General features: G+C 45.5%; 1 protein-coding gene across 1 annotated transcript in view; it reads right to left on the bottom strand.

Moving 5' to 3' along the window:
• Nucleotides 1-16,958, bottom strand: part of Ect2l (epithelial cell transforming 2 like) — a 56,530-nt gene extending 39,572 nt beyond the window's left edge. Inside the window, exons 1-2 of the mRNA XM_075948320.1 lie at nucleotides 16,788-16,958; nucleotides 15,585-15,697 (exon numbers count right to left, since the gene is read on the bottom strand). Of these exons, the coding sequence (XP_075804435.1) occupies nucleotides 15,585-15,697; nucleotides 16,788-16,889 (215 nt within the window). The 5' untranslated portion in view covers nucleotides 16,890-16,958. The remainder of the gene's footprint in view (nucleotides 1-15,584; nucleotides 15,698-16,787) is intronic.
• Between the last annotated feature and the right edge of the window lie 966 nt (nucleotides 16,959-17,924).

Raw genomic sequence — 17,924 nt, 5'->3', positions numbered from 1 at the left:
CTCTACCAGAGGTTTTTAACATATGGGTGATGACCTTTTTGCCAAACCTCTTATTTCCAAAAATAGTTACATTATGATTCACAACAGTAGCGAAATTACAGTTATGAAGTAGCAGCAAAAATAATTCTGTGGTCGGGGGCCGCAGCAGTAGGAAGGCTGAGAACTCACTAGACTAATTGAGAAGTCTAACTCAATTGTTGCAAATGAAAATTTAATTCAGCAGGCAAAGGAATGGGTTCCTTTTGCATTTCCATTTACATGGCACCAGCCTCTGCCTTCACTGTCTCTTTTCCTCACTGACCTCCCCATCCCTTGCCGCCCCTTGTTAGTCTTCTCTCTCCCCCAGATAGCCTCTCTTCAGCTCTCATGGCAGACTTGTTCCTCCTTCCCCCACTAAGAGTTCCTCCTCCACTCCCATAGCCTCCTTTCTAGTTTTATGACGTTTACACACACATGTACACCCTTTGTGTGTGTGTACAACTTGACACATGACTGTTCTCTTTATATATCCATAACAAAACTCTACAGCGCTAGGCCGCCAGATGCTCTTTGAGTACCTACTGCTAGAACAGGACGGGCTGGAAGCAATCCAGGCAGCAGCAACCCCGCATCACAGCCAAACTCACTGAATTCTTGGATCACTAGGACCAGCTTCTGGGTGGGTGAAAAAGTTCTGCTAATCAAGAATCTACCACAGCTCATTCACTCGAGACCTTTGACAACGACAAAGCTTTCTCTCACTGCTAAACGGCCACTGCTGTCCACTGTCATCGGGCCCCAGTGGACACAGATGAGCTCACCAAAAATCATGGCACTAAGCAAACCCCATCCTGCAATAGGACTTCTCAGACTTAAATTTCCAGAGGGTGACTTAAATCTCAGCTGGTTGCATAGAAACAGAAGCAGCATTTCCCATAAAGAAAAGACCATAAGCCATCTGGCTGAACACCTGTGACTCCTAAGAGGTAGTCTTGACCACTGCTTTACCAAAACTGTTGGCTCAGTCTGGAACCTCATCTACAAGGCCCAAACCTGAAAACAGGAAAGTTCATTGATAAAATCATCTACCTTCAAGGGCAGCAGCTCCATTCAGTGTGATAAAGAACTGTTGCTAATCTCTGAAAAGTGCTCTGAACTTCAAGCAGTGAAAGCCAGCAGCTAAGATCCAGTCACCTTCTAACTACATCCATGGTACTTGGACCATATAGGATCAGAACACTGTGGGACTCGTGGGAATCAGATGCAATACCTTCACGGCAAACTCAATTTTGTGTCTGCTCTACACACTCCTGTGAAGCGACCACATTTCACAGCAATGGAAATACTGATGAACATCTCAGCTGCAGCCAGCTAGGTTTATGCCCCAGACAGAATCACAGCAGAGGAGCTTCCAGAAGGCACTGGAACACCTGACAAAAAATTCTTCCAAGTCATGAAAAGAGAGAAAAAGCCAGACACAGAACAAGCCAAGATGTGGCTGCCTCGCCCAAAAAGGTACCAAGCTACGTGACTAACACAGACAAGAATTATGGGCTAATATATATAATATTATGTATAAGAGTTAATAAGAAGCCTGAGCTACTAGGCCAACCAGTTTCTGATTAATGTAGACCTCTGTGTGTTTCTTTGGGACTACAGGGCTGTGAGCAGCATGGCTCACATAGAGGGACCGGGTAGGACAGAAACCTTGGTCAACAAAAAAAGCCATGAAGTGACCCACGGGGCTGTGTGGTTCATAGACTCTTGCCAAGCGTTCAGGGGACCAGGGTTCAGTTCCAAGCACCTACATGGTGGCTCACAACCATCCATAGCTGCAGTTTCAGGGAATCTGATGCCCCTCTGACCTCTGCTTGATGTGCAGGCAAAACACTCACACACATAAATAAGACAAACAAAAGAGGAACCATTGCTTGCAGCAGACATGGCGGCACAAGCCTGCAGCAACAGTAATCAGGAGACTGAGGCATGAGGATGAAGAGTTCGAGACTAGATGGGCCACACAATGCATCTCAGAAACTCCTAGGCATTTGTCAGCCATACCTGGTGACCTGGGTTTGATCTCTAGAACCCACATAGAGATGGAAGGAAGGAACCAGCTCCACAGGTTGTCCTCCGATCTCCAAGTGTGTGTTGTGGGGCATGCGCACCCACAACAATACACACAATAATAATAAACTTACTAATTTAAACAACAACAACAACAACAAAAAGCACAGTAATTTGAATGAATGGGACGGAGTTGTTGGCTAGTAGTTCCTTCTACACCTTCCAAGAGTCGCTTCCAGCGCCTGCCTTCCTGGAGGGTTTTGTGTGATGTGTGTTGTTCCTGATACAGCTCACTCCTTGCCTGTGAGGCTTCGTGGGCCTGTTATTTACCACGGCTCCTTTTCTCCTGGCACACTTGTGATTTGTGTTTATAGACATGGCTTTGCCTCATCTAAGGTAAAATGCTCTTTATTGTTTGGGATGATCTGGGAGTTGCTTTACTCTCATCAATTGATAACAACAGCAGTCCAAGCGTTTTAGTGGAGCTGAAGTGCAAAGCAAGGGTATTTGTTTGGGTATTCTTGTGATTTATTTGCTAGGTCTGTGACACTGAAACAGACTTCTTTTCCCTTTTAGCTGGTAACTTCTACACGAGATAACATTTCCTTCCCGACTAGAGCTGTGTTTTGTTTATTCCTACTTTTAATATCTAGGCCTATTTTGAACTGTCTATCATTTCTCCTAATCTGATAACTATCGGGCATTGGAGAGACTGTCTGATGGGGAGGAGCTGTAACAGATTCACTCAGCCTAGTGTGGGCTGAGTTAAAAGTGAGGTGGCAACGTGACTAGGCTGCCCTCTGCAAAACCGAAATGAAAAGACGAGGACACAGTGGGCAACTGTCCCACAGTGAGGGTGGATCTAGAGATAGGAGAACTGGGTGTGGTGAGGGACTGCACTGGATTCTGTACCACAGGGGAAATGTAGCATTCTGTGTATTAAGAGAGGAGGATGCTGCCGGGCCAATAAGGGATACCGATGAGGTCTGTGATGGGATAGTTGAACTGAATCAGTGCTGGTGTGTGTGGATGAACTTTGATTTTTCATCAATGTCCTCATTAGAAAATACAAACTGAAGGGCTGGAGAGAGAGTTCAATTGGAAAAGCACTTGCCTTCCAAACATGAGGAGCCAAGATCTGTCACCAGAGCCCGAGCCATGTATGCTAAAGTCCACTTGCCAACCCAGATCTGAGGACAGGGAGACAGGAAGATCCCTGGGCCTTGCCAGCCGGCGTGGCACACTGGGCAAGGCCGGAATAAGGAAAGACCCTGTCTCCAAAAGCAGTGTCTAGCTGGGCGGTGGTGGCGCACGCCTTTAATCCCAGCACTCGGGAGGCAGAGGCGAGCGGATCTCTGTGAGTTCGAGGCCAGCCTGGTCTACAAGCACTTGTTCCAGGACAGGAACCAAAAAGCTATGGAGAAACCCTGTCTCAAAAAAAAAAAACTGTTCAAAAGCAGTGTCTAAGGAACAAAGCTCAAGATCGCTTTCTGGACAGCACATGTATGTGCACACATGTGTGCCTGCACCCCCATATGGACCTGATCACACACTAACACCAAAAAGAAAAAGAAAGTCGACACTGCCAAAGGTTATGAGATTCACATTTACAACTTAATCTCCAGTGGTAAAGGATAACAAGGCAAGCTTGATGCCGATGTTTACTACTGAGCGGTACACTATTAAACTTCAACGAAGTAGAGGAATCCAGATGGAAAGGGCGAAGAAAATATTTATATTATTCTTGCCTAAAAATTATTGGAAAACAAGAGAGACCACACAGGCAGTGGTGGCACATGCCTTTAATCCCAGCACTTGCGAGACAGAGGCGGTTGGATCTCTGAGTTCGAGATAGCCTGGTCTACAGAGTGAGTTGCAGGACAGCCAGGACTACACAGATAAACCCTGTCTTGGAAAACAAAACAAAACAAACCCCCCAAAAGAGAGAGGGGACACTTAATTCATAGCATGTTGTATATGGACCTATTTCCTGGCCGTGTTTAAGTTACTGCTGTTTGTTATCTGTATCCATACAGCCTAGTCACATCCAGAGACAGTGCCTTAGAACTCATTGGCAGCACAGTCTGAGAGATGACGGCGTTGTCAATGTGCAGGGCTGACACCATATGATATCCACCAATGGGTCATGGGGGCTGTCTCAGTATTGACGGTAAAGTACAGGTGATAACTGGGTCACTCCTTTGAAACTAACATTCACACTGAACAAGACCATGATACACTGAGAACAGCTAGGCCCCAAAGGATATGGTTCCAACTACAAATTTAGAATTTAGAACCTCTTCTTCTTCTTCTTCTTCTTCTCCTCCTCCTCCTCCTCTCTTCTCCTTCTCCTCCTCTCTTCTCCTTATCCTCCTCTTCCCCCTCCTCTTCTTCTCCTTCTCCCTCCTCTTCCTCCTCTTCTTCCTCCTCCTCCTTCCCTCTTCCCTTCCTTTTCTTCTTTTTAAAGAAAGACTTACTTTATTTATATTTGTGTGTGTGTGCACGCATGCATATGTGCACATGCACACACATTACTCTTAGAGGGCAGAACAGGGTGTTAGATTCCGGGAGCTGGAGTTACATAAAGTCACGAGCTTCTCTAAACCAGTGCTGGGCAGCAAACTCCAATTCTCTGGCAAAGCAGCAAGCACTCTTAACTTCTGAACCATCTCTCCAGCCCCTTTGAGAGAAAATTTGCTGTCATCTTGGAATTTTAAGAAAATTAGCAAGATAACATGAAAAGCTAAAATTTTCCAGCCACTTTTTCTTGAAGTGCTGGAATCATACATACCCCAGGGGATCACACATGCTAGATAAATACTGCACCAATGAACTATATCCCGGTCCCTGGTCCTTTAAGACAGGTCTCTCTGTGTATAGCTCACACCTACTTGATAGACCTGGCCTCAAACTGACCATCTTCCTCAATCCCAAGTGCTGGGATTACAAGAATGCAACATCATGCCCAGCCTCAGCCATCTTTTCCAAGAAAGGTCTCTGGGTATCTTTGGAACGTTTGCTTCTATCACCATCCAACATTGTAGCCTCTACTGCTGCCTCCCAGAGAGACTGAGGAGGAAAGCACAATTTGAGTGTCTTAGAAACTAGACTTCAGTTATACGTGTTTTATGTTTGTGCCTGCTCTGCTCTGCTACCAGGATCATGGTGAAGAAATATGAATCTTAAGCAAGGAGAACAGAAAATGGTCCAATTACGCTTTAAAAAAAAAATCCATGCCTGAGCAACAGAAGGAAGGTTTTTGCAGTAATGACACCCGGCTCGTCACTTTGCACTTAATGTTGCCAAGTAAGAAATCAACGAAGAGAAATAACAACACATAAGGAGAAAATGAACAAAATGTGCCTTGCTCATTTTCTTGTGACAAGGATAGTTTTATCTAAATAATTCATGACAATACTTTGCGGTGTATTACTGAGTGCACAGTGTGTACTTTCAAAAACAAGGGAGCTCAGTGCTAGGGGACTCAATCTCATTTTTTTGTTAAATTTCTGATATGAAGGAGAAAGCAGCTGCCAAAATTCTGATGAAAATGGCTGGGAGGACAGCCTGGAGAGGTGGCTGGAGAGGGTAAGTGGCTTTGGCTGAGGTCTTTGTTTTCTGGTTGCCTAGGCAGCACAGCTCAGTCTAGTGGCTTCTTGAAAACACTTAGGGCAAGGTAAGGGCCTACTGGGCAGTTTATGCACCGGTTTCGGCCAGTTGCATAGACTAAGAAGACAAGTCAGCAGAATGAGAGGTACCGACAGCCACCCCAAGGTACTTTTGAATCCACCAATTCTTCCTCTAGGAGTTTGTCCTTAATGATTGAGGACATGGCTAAAGACTCAGCTAAAGGAGATTCCTATATGTGTTGTTTCTATAGCAAATGCCAGGGAAACAAGAAAAATGTCTGGGATAAGTTATGGTATGTTTATAAAGCCTAATAACTCTTCCTAGAAATCAAAACTCTGAGTCGAAAGGGGAATCCACGTGCTAATTTCAAATGCATAGGAGTTCTGGGGAATATAACAATAATAAATATTTTAAAGCATCTTCCAGAAAAAGGTAATGAAAAAGTAAATCTGCAATTTACTGGAATAACACACACACACGCGCGCACATACTCAAGCTAAGACAGCTACAGTGAGGAGCTGACAGAGATACTCTTGAGAGAGTTGAGCCCTTGAGCTTCACTTCGACCTCCTCTGGGTTCCATGGGGAAGGTGTCAGCTGGGATGCAAGAGTAAAGGTCTAGGGGAGGGATGGAAATCAGAACAGATGTGAACTTTATGTTAGCATGAAATTTTTCATGAGTGTATCAGCACTCACAGTACTTTGGGCTTTGAACAGGTTTAAGCCCAACAAATACCAACACTGGAAAAGGGAAGTGGACACTCCTAACTAAACGCTCTTTTCTTTCCTTTTTCCTTCTTTCCTTTTTCCTTCTTTCCTTTTTCCTTCTTTCCTTTTTCCTTCTTTCCTTTTTCCTTCCTTCCTTTTTCCTTCCTTCCTTTTTCCTTCCTTCCTTCCTTCCTTCCTTCCTTCCTTCCTTCCTTCCTTCCTTCCTTCCTTCCTTCCTTTTCCCAGACAGGGTTGATCTACATAGTGAGTTCCAGGCCAGCCTAGACCACATACTGAGAGCTCATTTCAAACCAAACAAAACAGCTAACCAAACAACTTGAAATTGGATCACATCGAAATATTTAAATTCATAATAAAATTACATGAGTTCATAATGCTACTAAGAATTCAACTTCCAGATATGGAAGAAGCTAGAAAATTAGATTATTGTTGTCTGCCTTTTCAGGACAAACAACACTTACAGAGAAACAAACTCAGCAAAGACAAGAGGCCTCTCTTTTGAAGAATTTCAATTAGTAAGCTAAAAAGGACTGAACTTTAACAAGTCAACATTTTGCAACTCTTAATAACATAATAGATCTAAGCAAAGAAAGGCAGATGGCAGCCAGAGGGACATCTGACATGCCCTTCTGAAGGGGAACCCTAAGAACATTTAGCATATCTTCTTAAAAAAAAATCAAACCACAATCCAATTAGGTAGGCCCAAACACCTAATTTTCAGAAACTTCAAGAGACAGAAGGATACAATTAGCAAGAAGAAAATTGTGGGAAACTCTACAAGTTAAAAGGGAACATTGAGGGGAGAGCACCTATACATTTCCTAGAGAAATCTAGGAGATCTACTTAATTTGTTTTTATTTTTTTTTCCTTTATTTTTATGTGAACAGGTGTGTGGCCTGCATGTATGTTTGTGCACTATGAGCCTTCAGTGCCTACAGAGGCCAGAAGAGGCTGTCAAATCCTCTGGGCCTGGAGTTACACAAACTTGTGAGCTACTGTGTGGGTGTTTGCCGCGCACTAGACCCCAGTTCGCAAGCTTTGGGAAAGGGGCTGGAGGTTGAGAATACTCACGCAGAGACAGACACACAGACCTTCAAACACTGCTACAAAAACCCCTCTTTATTAGCGCCATGTAGGCTTAAATACCTTGCAGTCAATGGCCAACAGGTGAAAATCCCATCCTCTGATCCTCTAAGCTAGGCACAGCTTCTAGTAACTAGAATTAGAAGGTTCTAGGAGGGAAGAGCAGCTGAAGGCCAGGACTCATTAATCCCAACATCCAGCTGAAGGCCAGGACTCATTAGTCCCAACAGGTATTGGAATTCAAGGTTGCGTTCCCTGGAAAAGCTGCCCATGCTCTAACCACTGAGCCATTTCTCCAGCCTCACGAGTCCTATTTAAATCCACCACAAGGTATTGGGTTTATTGTAGTCCACATCAGAACAAATACATAGTGAGACCTCGGCAAAACAAAACAATAAACCCCCTTTAAAAATGTATTTATTTTAATTTTTTTTTTTTAGGATAGTGGTCCACTCTGTAGCCCTGGCTACCCTGATATTGGCTACATTGCCCAGGCTGGCCCTAAACACGTGGCCATCTGACTGCCCCAATCTTCTGAATGTTGAGTCTTTAAGTGTGTGTCATCATACCCAGCCCAACAGATTACTCTTTAAAAATATTTTATTTGTGTGTGTGTGTGTACGTGTGAGTATAGTGCCTGAGGAGGCTAGAAGCATAAGATCCCCTGGAACTGGAGGAGTTACAGGTGGTAATGACTTCAGTTTCTATTTTGTGGTCCGTGGGTATCCATAGAAACTTACTCTAACTCTAGATCTGAGCAGCACAGGATCAAGGCCAAGTTACGCTATGTGGCTCAGTCTCTGACAGCAGTCACCCAGACGCTGTCCTGAGCTAGAGGTATGGCTTAGTTAGTAGATGGTTTGTCTGGCATGCACAGAGCCCTGGGTTTGATCCCCAGCACCAGGTACACGGGCATCATGCCACGGGCCTTTAGCTTCAGCACTCAGGAGGTGGAGGCAAGAGAATCAGGAGTTCGAGTCACCCCGGTACTAGCCTGGGAAACATAGCCTTCACAGGGGTAGAGGGGGTTGTATGGGAGGGTGCTGGCCTGAACCTATAAGCTAGTCCAGTTACAATGAAACCCCGAACAATGCACTTTCTTCCACTGTAGAAACACTGATGATGACTAAGAAGCCAAGGCCGCTGATGGCAGAGCAGGGAATGAGAGACACAAGGCATTGGCTTTATTGCTGAAACTTGACTTCAACTGCAACCAGATCTATGCCTGGAATTTCCAGCCACATAGGAAGAAAATCTCCTTCATTATTCCCGTCAAGTTTAGGGCCAACAGCATAATGAAGCATCTTCTAAAACCACTAAGTAGTCTCAGCAGTGTAGGATGCAAAACACACAAAGCCAGGGCAGCTGGTGGAGCCAGTGTTCCCGCCTCCAGGAAGTAGGGAGCCTTTGGGCCTAGAGAGCCTACCTTGTGTTGTCCTTGGCCACACACCGGATCACCTGGGTAATTTGCTGACAACAGTTTCCTCAATCCGATTCCAGGCTACTTGAGCTAACGTCTCTATCAAGACTCATGATCTGTGTTTTACAAACTCCAGGCCAGGGGTTGTGAACTTGACTTCCCACTGGTTAAGGAAGCAGCTGGCAGCGGGGCCGATTCTGTGGCTGCAGCTGATTCAAGTACACAGCACAGCGTGTACACGTGGTTGTAGGAGAGTGTCTATACACACCTCTGATTAACTACCTAGACCACATGTGTGGGTGTGATGGGCTCTCTCGTATCTGTGTGATTGCCAAGTGCTTCCCCCCCAGAGTTGAGATGACCAGAGACGTGGCTACTAAATAGAAAAGACTGTTTTAGACTTTCTAATCAGGGCAGCTTCAGATTCAAGGAACCGATGACGGCATCACGGGCCCAGGATTTCTGCATTTTGGTTTCGCCATCCTTATGTTCTGGTTCTCTGAGCTGGTTTCCCCGAGGACTCTGAGCACTAATCTTGACACACCAGAGACCCCAGGGCGGGAGAGGGCACACACCCGTCCTTAAGTGCCAGCTAAAGTTTAAGGTTGAAGAAAACACCTCGAGGAGTTCTCTGCAGACATTGCTAACATCTCTTGGGCAGAATCACTCCCTCCAAACACACTCAAGGCCTCTCCTCAACCAAACACACTCAAGGATGTAAATCCCGTGATGAATTCAGTCCAATCCCCAGGTGCCCTGGACTCTCCCGCCTTTGGGTATGAGGTAACCAAATAATCCCCAGGCATCTAATACCTGAGGGGTGGGGAACAGGGGAAAGAGACGTGGAATGGGCTGGGTGTGCAGGTAATGGAGTGTGTAAACCCTAGGCGAGAACTGGGAAGAGTGAAGAACACTTCTTCCTGCTCCTTTCTTACATCTCAACCCACTCCCCTGTACACTGGAGCTACTTTGGGGCCAGTCTTAGGATATAGTGGTTTAGACAAACAAAGGGCTGTATTTGATGACATCCCATATGGTGGGTAATTCTACAGGAGGGGATACAGAGAACTGAGAATTTAGGTGCAAGTCCTTGCTTTACGTCTCCACTACTCCACTCCTCCCCCACAACTATACTCTCTCCTTACCCCCTCCCCCCAACCCGCCCAGACAGGGTTTCTCTGTAGCTTTGGAACCTGTCCTGGAACTCGCTCTGTAGACCAGGCTGGCCTTGAACTCAAAGAGATCTACCTGTCTCTACCTCCTGAGTGCTGGGATTAAAGAAGAGCGCCACCACTGCCCACCCGGCTCTCCTTTCCTTTTAAACTAAGCATTTTTGTTGGGGAGGGGACAGGAGAGATGGCTCAGTGGTTAAGAGCTCTTGGCTGCTTTTCCAAAGAACTGGGTTCCAGTCCCAGCCCGGACATGGTGGCTCACAACTGTTTGTAACTCCAGTCCCAGGAGATTCAACACCCTTTTCTGGCCTCTGAAGCACTACACACCTGTGGTGCACAAACATACAGGCAGGTGAAAGCACCCATACACATAAAATAAAAACATTGCAGCAATGAACGAGAATAATTCTTTCAGTGTGTGAGTGTCTCAAACGAAACCGTGAAGAAAGCTGGAGAATGCTCAGAACATGGGCCTTAGGGGAGGAGAGAGACAAAATGGTCCTAGCTTCCAGACTCTCTGCACGTCCAGATACAATAGTTTGAAGTGCAGAAGTATACAGCTCGCCTCTGAGCACGGCCTACACCTTTCTGACCAAACTTCTCTAACCTCAGGCTCCTGGGCTGCCTCCTCTGTCCTTCGGAGCTCCGTTGTAAAATCCAGTCTTAGCAAACAACATTGCCAAACCCCAACCTCTTGAAACCTGATCACCCTGGAAATGTGATCAGGTTCCTGGTCCGTCACTGCTCCTCAGAGGACGTCTGATCCCCTGGCCTGTCTCCAGCAGGAGCTTGCTAGGTTGGCTTAGACCGAATCCCCTCACCCCGCACTTCCCTCCCAGTGATTTTCCAGCCACTTGCTCTGCTCTGCCCCTCGGCTAGCGTTTTCACTTTGCCTGGTTGTGTTGCAGATCAAGCTGCACCCTTCTCTGGGGGCAAATCCCACAGCAGGGATCCCTCTGCTCATTGTCAAGGTCCTAAAAAAGCTGGTTCCATCCTGCTTTAGGATTAGACCATCACTAAAGGTATTTTTTCCTTAACAACGTTCTCATTGCCACTTGGAACTATTCTCTATTAGAATGAGTTTCTGAACGCTGAGTGACACAGCTGTGTGGGCTCCAAATTAAAACGAAGTGCGTTGTCTCTGAAAAACTGCACACCTGGTTCCCTCTTCAGGCCACACACAGAAGTGAGACTTCCCTCCCTTTCCTCGTGGAAAGAGCGGATGAGTGTACTGGAGTTCTTAAGTGTACCTGGGTGCAGATGTTTTCACCGCCCGCCCGCCCGTCCATTCTGCTCTGATGGAGACAGATGGCCAGGGCTGATCTCTCTTGCGTTGCTCAAGACCTTCGTTCTTCCCTCCCTCCCCCACCTCTTGAAAACGCAGTTGCGTGAGCGCTGCCCCACCCACCCAGGAAGGCAACAAGTTTAAACTCCTCCAGGTCCGGAATGAAAGGCCTTTGTAGGAAGGCAATGCTGGCAGCTGGGCAGAAGCAATTTAAAACCGGTCCCACCAGTGCAGCAGGGAGAGCGAGTCACGGTCCTCCGTAGGCTTCTCCCAGTGTGACAGACACTTGGAGACAGCAGCCCAGTTGCCTTCAGAGTCAAGTGGAAAAAGGAAGACACCAGTGGGAGTCATGAGGCTTGTTCTTTCCCAGGGAAACCGCGTGATGGAGGGACAAAAACACTTCCAGGAGAGGGAAGTCTAGGAGGAGCACTGGCCAGAAGGACGGCCTGAGACGCTTAATCAGCGAAAAATATCCTAGTTATAAAATTCCACTTAAGATCATCCTAAAAATTAACAGTGGCATGTCAAGTCTTAGATGTTTAAATATATCTATCTCATAGAGATTAGGGATTAAGTTTCAAAGAAACATGGGATAACATTCCTACTGATATTGAAATACCATGTTTATAAATGTGGCTATCCGAATTAAAACATATTTGGAAAAAAGCAAAATAAACATTTAAAACAATGGTCTCCAGAGAAAGAAAGGGAGTGGAGTGGGTGTGTGAAGAGTTGGGGAGGATCTGGGAGGACTTGGAGAAGGGGAGAAGTGTGATCAGAATATATTGTCTGAAAGGGATTTTTAAAAAACAGATTGTAAAACGAACAAACGAACAAACACTGGTCCTGTTCTGGGAGAAGCAATGGTCTGTAAAGACAGCAGAGTTTACACAGAGTTCAAGCTTCCAAGTGATGTCTGCTTCTCTTATTAAGTTTGCAGTTATGGGAGGAGAAAGACTACAGGCATAAGGAGGCTTCGAAAGGAACACTGAATAAATAACTAGAGTTTGATGGTTCTGTTTGTTATAATTATGATTGTGCTGGTCTGCTCTGTCACTTGAGTACCCTGTCCCTTTAAGAGACAAGCTCCGCCTACTCCCAAGCTCCGCCCCCAACTGAACTCCACTCTCCCTTCTCTCTGTACAGCTCGGCTGTCTGCCTCCCTCCTTCTCCCTCCTCTTCCCCCTCTTTCGGTCCCTTTTTCTCTTTCTCTTTCTCTCCGTTCTCTTCCTCCCCATACCACCCTACTCTTACACCCTCCCAATACTCACTAAATAAACTCCCCATACCCAAGCTCTCTCTGCATGGCATATCTGTCTGTCCGTTAACCCGCCGCGGTCCTCGCTTCATAAATCATAACACTGTTACTGTTAGAGCCATTCATTTCACTCCTAAACATATATGCTTCATAGCTTCTTTCCCCCATAATGAGGATTGGATTCAGGCCCTTGCACACGCTAGGCAAGTACTCTACCACTAAGCCCTCTTCTACCTACGCTAAAAAGATCAAAGGGCCAGAAAAGAAAAACAAACAAAAAGAGGAAAATAAAAGTACCTCTAAGTTTAGCCAGGCGGAGGTGGCGCACACCTTTAGTGCAAACACTCAGGAGGCAGAGACAGGCGGATCTCTGTGAGTTTGAGGCCAGCCTGGTCTACAGAGAGAGTTCCAGACAGCCAGGGCTACACGGAGAAACTATGTCTTAAATAACCAATAAATAAATAAATGCAAGCACCCCTTTAGAAAAATTGGATAGAGAAGTTCACAGGAACGTGATCTTCAACAGCCTGAAGGAGACACAAACCAAACGTCTTATCAGCTGAATAGGACAAGCCCACACAGTGGAATATTAGTCGGTAGAAGGAAAAGTGCTCAAGTGTGCTATGAAGTACATAAAGCTTACCATTTTAATACATGAAAGAATCATGTGTTGCTTGGGTCTGTTTATACAAAGGGTCCAGAGGGGATAAATTTAGAGACACAGGAAGTAGACTCATGTATGGGCACCTTTGAACCGACTGGAGATGGAGAATGATTGCTATTGACCAAGAGGGCTCTGGGAAGGACGATGAGGCGTTACACTTACATTGTAGATGACCTCATAAATCTGAGCAGGTCCTAAAACTAATGACTTGAATCCTGCGCTTGTCAAATGCTATCGTACAATAATTGTATCTCAAGAAAGATGTATTTTATTTATTTATTTTGATAAAGGTGTTTTAAAGGAAGCTGATTCCGTTAACTTGTTTAGAACTGAGCTGAGCTTCTAGAACTAACATGAAACACAGCTCTAATTGAATTAGTTAGCGACCCACAGTGAACCTTTGGGAACCGTTGAGGGTGGGTGAAGTCTTCCGAGTGTCAAAGCCTGAGCTGGGGAGGGGGGGGAGCGTGAAGAGAAACAGACTGTTTCAATAACAAAACTGTCCCTACAGTTTAAAGATGACCTCAGAAGTCAGATCCAGAAACCAGCAACTCACATACAACTTCCTGTGAGATCAGCAGTCCAGAGCATGCTAACAGCTGCATGAGCTATGACTCACTCGTCGCCCCCCCCCCCCGTGGGAACACAGCTGCTGTCAAGCATAGCAAAGACATTCTACAGAACATGTTGGTCGCACATGCTTATCCCTCAGAAAGAAGCATCCAGGTAGCCAAGGGTGCAATTTCCAGTGACCAGCTGACTGTCAGGCCTCAAACATACAAGATCTCTAATGACCTCCAGTGGTTACATCAGAAACTGCTGGTTTATGGTCCCTGAGACGGGAATGAACTGTGCAAAGTGATGATGGATTATGAGGCTTGGTAGGTTATTTTTTTTTTCTGGAAAGCTGCAAGGTAGGGTAAAAGGAATAACAGCAAATAACAATGGGGAAACTTGCCTTCCTGACCTTCAGACACTGACTGAAGAGCCTGTGCTAAAGCTGGGAGCTATCTCAGTGGTCAAGAGCACACACAGCTCTTCCAGAGGAGCCTGGTTCTGTTCCCACATTGCACAGCATCTTACAGATGCCTATCATTCCATATCCAAAGGATCTGACAGACTCTTCAGGCCTCTGTTGGTACCCCTTCTTCCCAAGACACACACACTTTAAGTATAAGTAAATAAATAAAGATTATTTAAATAAAAGAGTCTTCGCAATTCACTCAACACAGCCAGGGAGCTGTCTCCTTCCAGTAACCCCACCACCACCACCACCAGGAAGCCTCAGTGAACATTCTATTCTGTGCACACAGATACAGGAGCGAGAGCCAGTGGAGAAGAGAAAAAAATAAATAACTGATCTCAATGTGATGGGCAGAGGCAGCTGGAAGGAAGGGTGGAAGGCAGTTTTGGGAGAAGAAGCCAGTTTGACCACACCTACCTCTTGATGATTTCTGATAGTTGTATAAGAAATTGAAGGTTAGTTTCTCTTTGAGCTCAGAGTGAAATCAACTAACCCCAACTGATGATATACCCAGTTTCACGGAGCAAATGGTAGGAAATAAGTCACTTCCTCAAGTCTCCTCTGCAGGCTTGACAGAGTTGGTAAAGAGTTTCACTTCGTGGACAAAGAGCAACATCTCAGAAATGCTATCAAATTATGATGGTTGGCTGAAGTTACCAGCAGTTATCCCAGAAGGACTCAAGAGCACCTCTTTGGGGGTGAATCCTGCAAAACCATCCTTACAGCACCTGCTACTGGCCCAGCTAGGTTCTTCGGTCAGGTCCAGGCACGCTGAGGAGCTTTCTAGAATATATTGGTTAGCCACACATCTTGAGTATTTCTAACGTTTAGCTGGCTGTTTAATAAGTCCCTGGTTGATCTGATTACCTCTTGAGTCTGATGTTTGCTCTGCTACCTGGGAAATATCCAAGAGCTGCAGAACCATTGTGACCTTCTCCATTTGAGAAAGCTAATGAAGGGCTGGGGAGATGGCTCAGAGACTGAACACTGGCCCTTCTTCCAGAGGTCCTGAATACAATTCTCAGCAACATCATGGCGGCTCAAAACCGTGTATAATGAGATCTGATGCCCTCTTCTTGTATGCAGGCATGCATTTAGACAGAACATTGCATACATAATAAATTAATAAATCTAAGAGAGAGAGAAAGCTAATGACCTCTAGAATACTAATCCCTGATGAGAACATTAGCCTCCCTGGCTGTGATTTCAACTAACAAATGTCACACTATCTGTGCCAAAGGGGAAGGGAGAAATAAGGACAGGAATCCTTTACCTGAGCTGTGACTTAGAGCATTGTGAAAGAATTGTGAATAAGAACTCCTGCCGTTGCTTGTGGGTCCAGAGGCCAAACCAGTGACCTATGAGAGTAACTCTTTCTTGAAAGAGCTAGAAGAGAGGAAAACGAGATTTCACTGTCGGCTTCTAGAAGGTCTCAGTTGCTAAGCAGTTGGTCAGCTAGTAACCTCACAGCTAATAGTCGCATGCTCACGGCAGTTCACAGGTAATTTTCAGGCACGCTGGAGGGGTTCTGCTTTGGCCTTCAGGTGTTTTTATTCAGCATCCAGGCAAGCTAGGGCTTGTCGGTAGGCCAGTGGGGAAAACCAGGGGGTGTATAATTACAGAGGGGCCAGAAAGAGCCTCCTGAGAACAAATGGCAATGATGAGCCATTGCTCCTGTGTTTACCTAGGTTAGTGTGGCCCAGGGCAAGAATCCAAGTGTTCCACCTTGTCTACAGGCCCTACTCCCTGAATGGTGGAAGCAGTACCATTCAGTAAGGATTTGGTTTCTTTGCTCTTAGATCTGGAGCTTTATAATGCCCATGAAACTGAAAATGAGTAATAATTGCACAATACCATTGTGAACTGTGTCTCCAGTGAGGACAGACACCGTGAACTAACATCTCTGAAAGCCTGGTCTCAGCCTGACTTTTTTACATAAAGACATATGCAAACCCATCGTCTTTACTGTTGATCAAGTTTTATCTGCCAGCTACCTCCTTGCCTCCCACTATGTGGAAGCAGCTGAACCCACGTGAACTCAAGTCTCCATGAAAATCTGGCAAGACTGCCCTACAGTTCAAAGAATTCTTGAATTACTTTTCAAAAGAACAGGCGCTCTGGGGCTCCGTGGAATCATGCAGTGTGCATACGATAGAAGAACAGATGAAAGACACATAGAAACATACATGAAAGCACCCTTGCCACCTCTCAGAAGCCCTTCCCTACTTCCCTCCCCCACCACAGAAGCCCACGGCGTCCTGGAGGATGGGGAGGGGCAGATGCGGTGCCTTCCTGGGTAACAAGAGTCCTGAGTGAGGAGCCTCTCACTCTGAGACATAGTCAGGTTTATTAAAAAAAAAAAGACTCAAAAGCTAAATGATTTTTCTTTAAAAACATGATAGCATAAGACTCAATGTACTCAGTATAACTGACTTTACCAATTGAACACACATGTTCTGCAGAGAATGGAACTCACCTGTCTGTTTAAGGACCGGTTGTTAAAAGGAGTCCAGGTGCTGAATCTCGTGTGGAAACTCTCCATTTCCAGACTTCGCTGGGGAAAGTTCCCGAGTGACATCTCAGCAAATTACTTTCTTCCACTTCTAGGAACTATTGGTTCCATTTAACAGATGTATGGATAAGAACGCTTAGAAACAACCACAATATTAATTGTTTTCTCTATAGGAATTACAGAATTACTATATCCACTAATATACAGGTAAACCATACACAAAATTTACAATTCAGGTATGTCTATGCATATGTAGAGTAGACCATGAAAATACCCACCAAGTGTCCACGAACTCCAAAATGTGACATTTAGTTTGTATTTATATACGTGTATCCAGATCTGAATCTAAAACAAGCGATTTTACTCCGCTGGGAAAGTGCAGAGCTAGAACGGGGTTTCGGAAGAGCTGTTGCCCACTCAGAACTGGTGTGAAACGGTTACTCATTGCTGCATTCCCAATCACTCCAAATTTTAGTTTTAAAAAAATCAATCTTTTTTTAAATCTCAAGATTCCTGGAGGTTAAGAATCGAGGTATGAGACCAGGGTGATGGCTTTGTGGGTGAGAGAACTTTCTGCACAAGCCTGATGACGTGGGTTCCAGGTCCTGAAGTGATGTAACCAGCCAGGTGTGGCGCCCACATCTGTAAGCCCGACACACATACATTTAATTGATTTTTTTTTTTTGGTTTTTTCGAGACAGGGTTTCTCTGTGGCTTTGGTGCCTATCCTGGAACTAGCTCTTGTAGACCAGGCTGGCCTCGAACTCCCAGAGATCTGCCTGCCTCTGCCTCCCGAGTGCTGGGATTAAAGGCGTGCGCCACCACCACCCGGCTAATATTTATTTATTTAGTATACAATATTCTGTCTGTATATATGCCTGCTGGCCAGAAGAGGGCACCAGGCCCCATTACAACCCCATGTGGTTGCTGGGGATTGAACTCAGGACCTTTGGAAGAGCAGGCAATGCTCTTAACCTCTGAGCCATCTCGCCAGCCCTACATTTATTTGAAAAACAGAAACAGGAAAATGAGCCAAAAACTCAAGTGTCACCCAGCCTAGTATATGCAGTACAGCGGCAGAAGCAAGAGAGAGACCCTGCC

The sequence above is a fragment of the Microtus pennsylvanicus genome, chromosome 1 (genome assembly GCF_037038515.1).
Source record: "Microtus pennsylvanicus isolate mMicPen1 chromosome 1, mMicPen1.hap1, whole genome shotgun sequence".
In the NCBI taxonomy this organism is placed as follows: Eukaryota; Metazoa; Chordata; class Mammalia; order Rodentia; family Cricetidae; genus Microtus; species Microtus pennsylvanicus.
The sequence above is the reverse complement of the archived record's forward strand: the minus strand, read 5'-3'. Positions and strand labels throughout refer to the sequence as shown.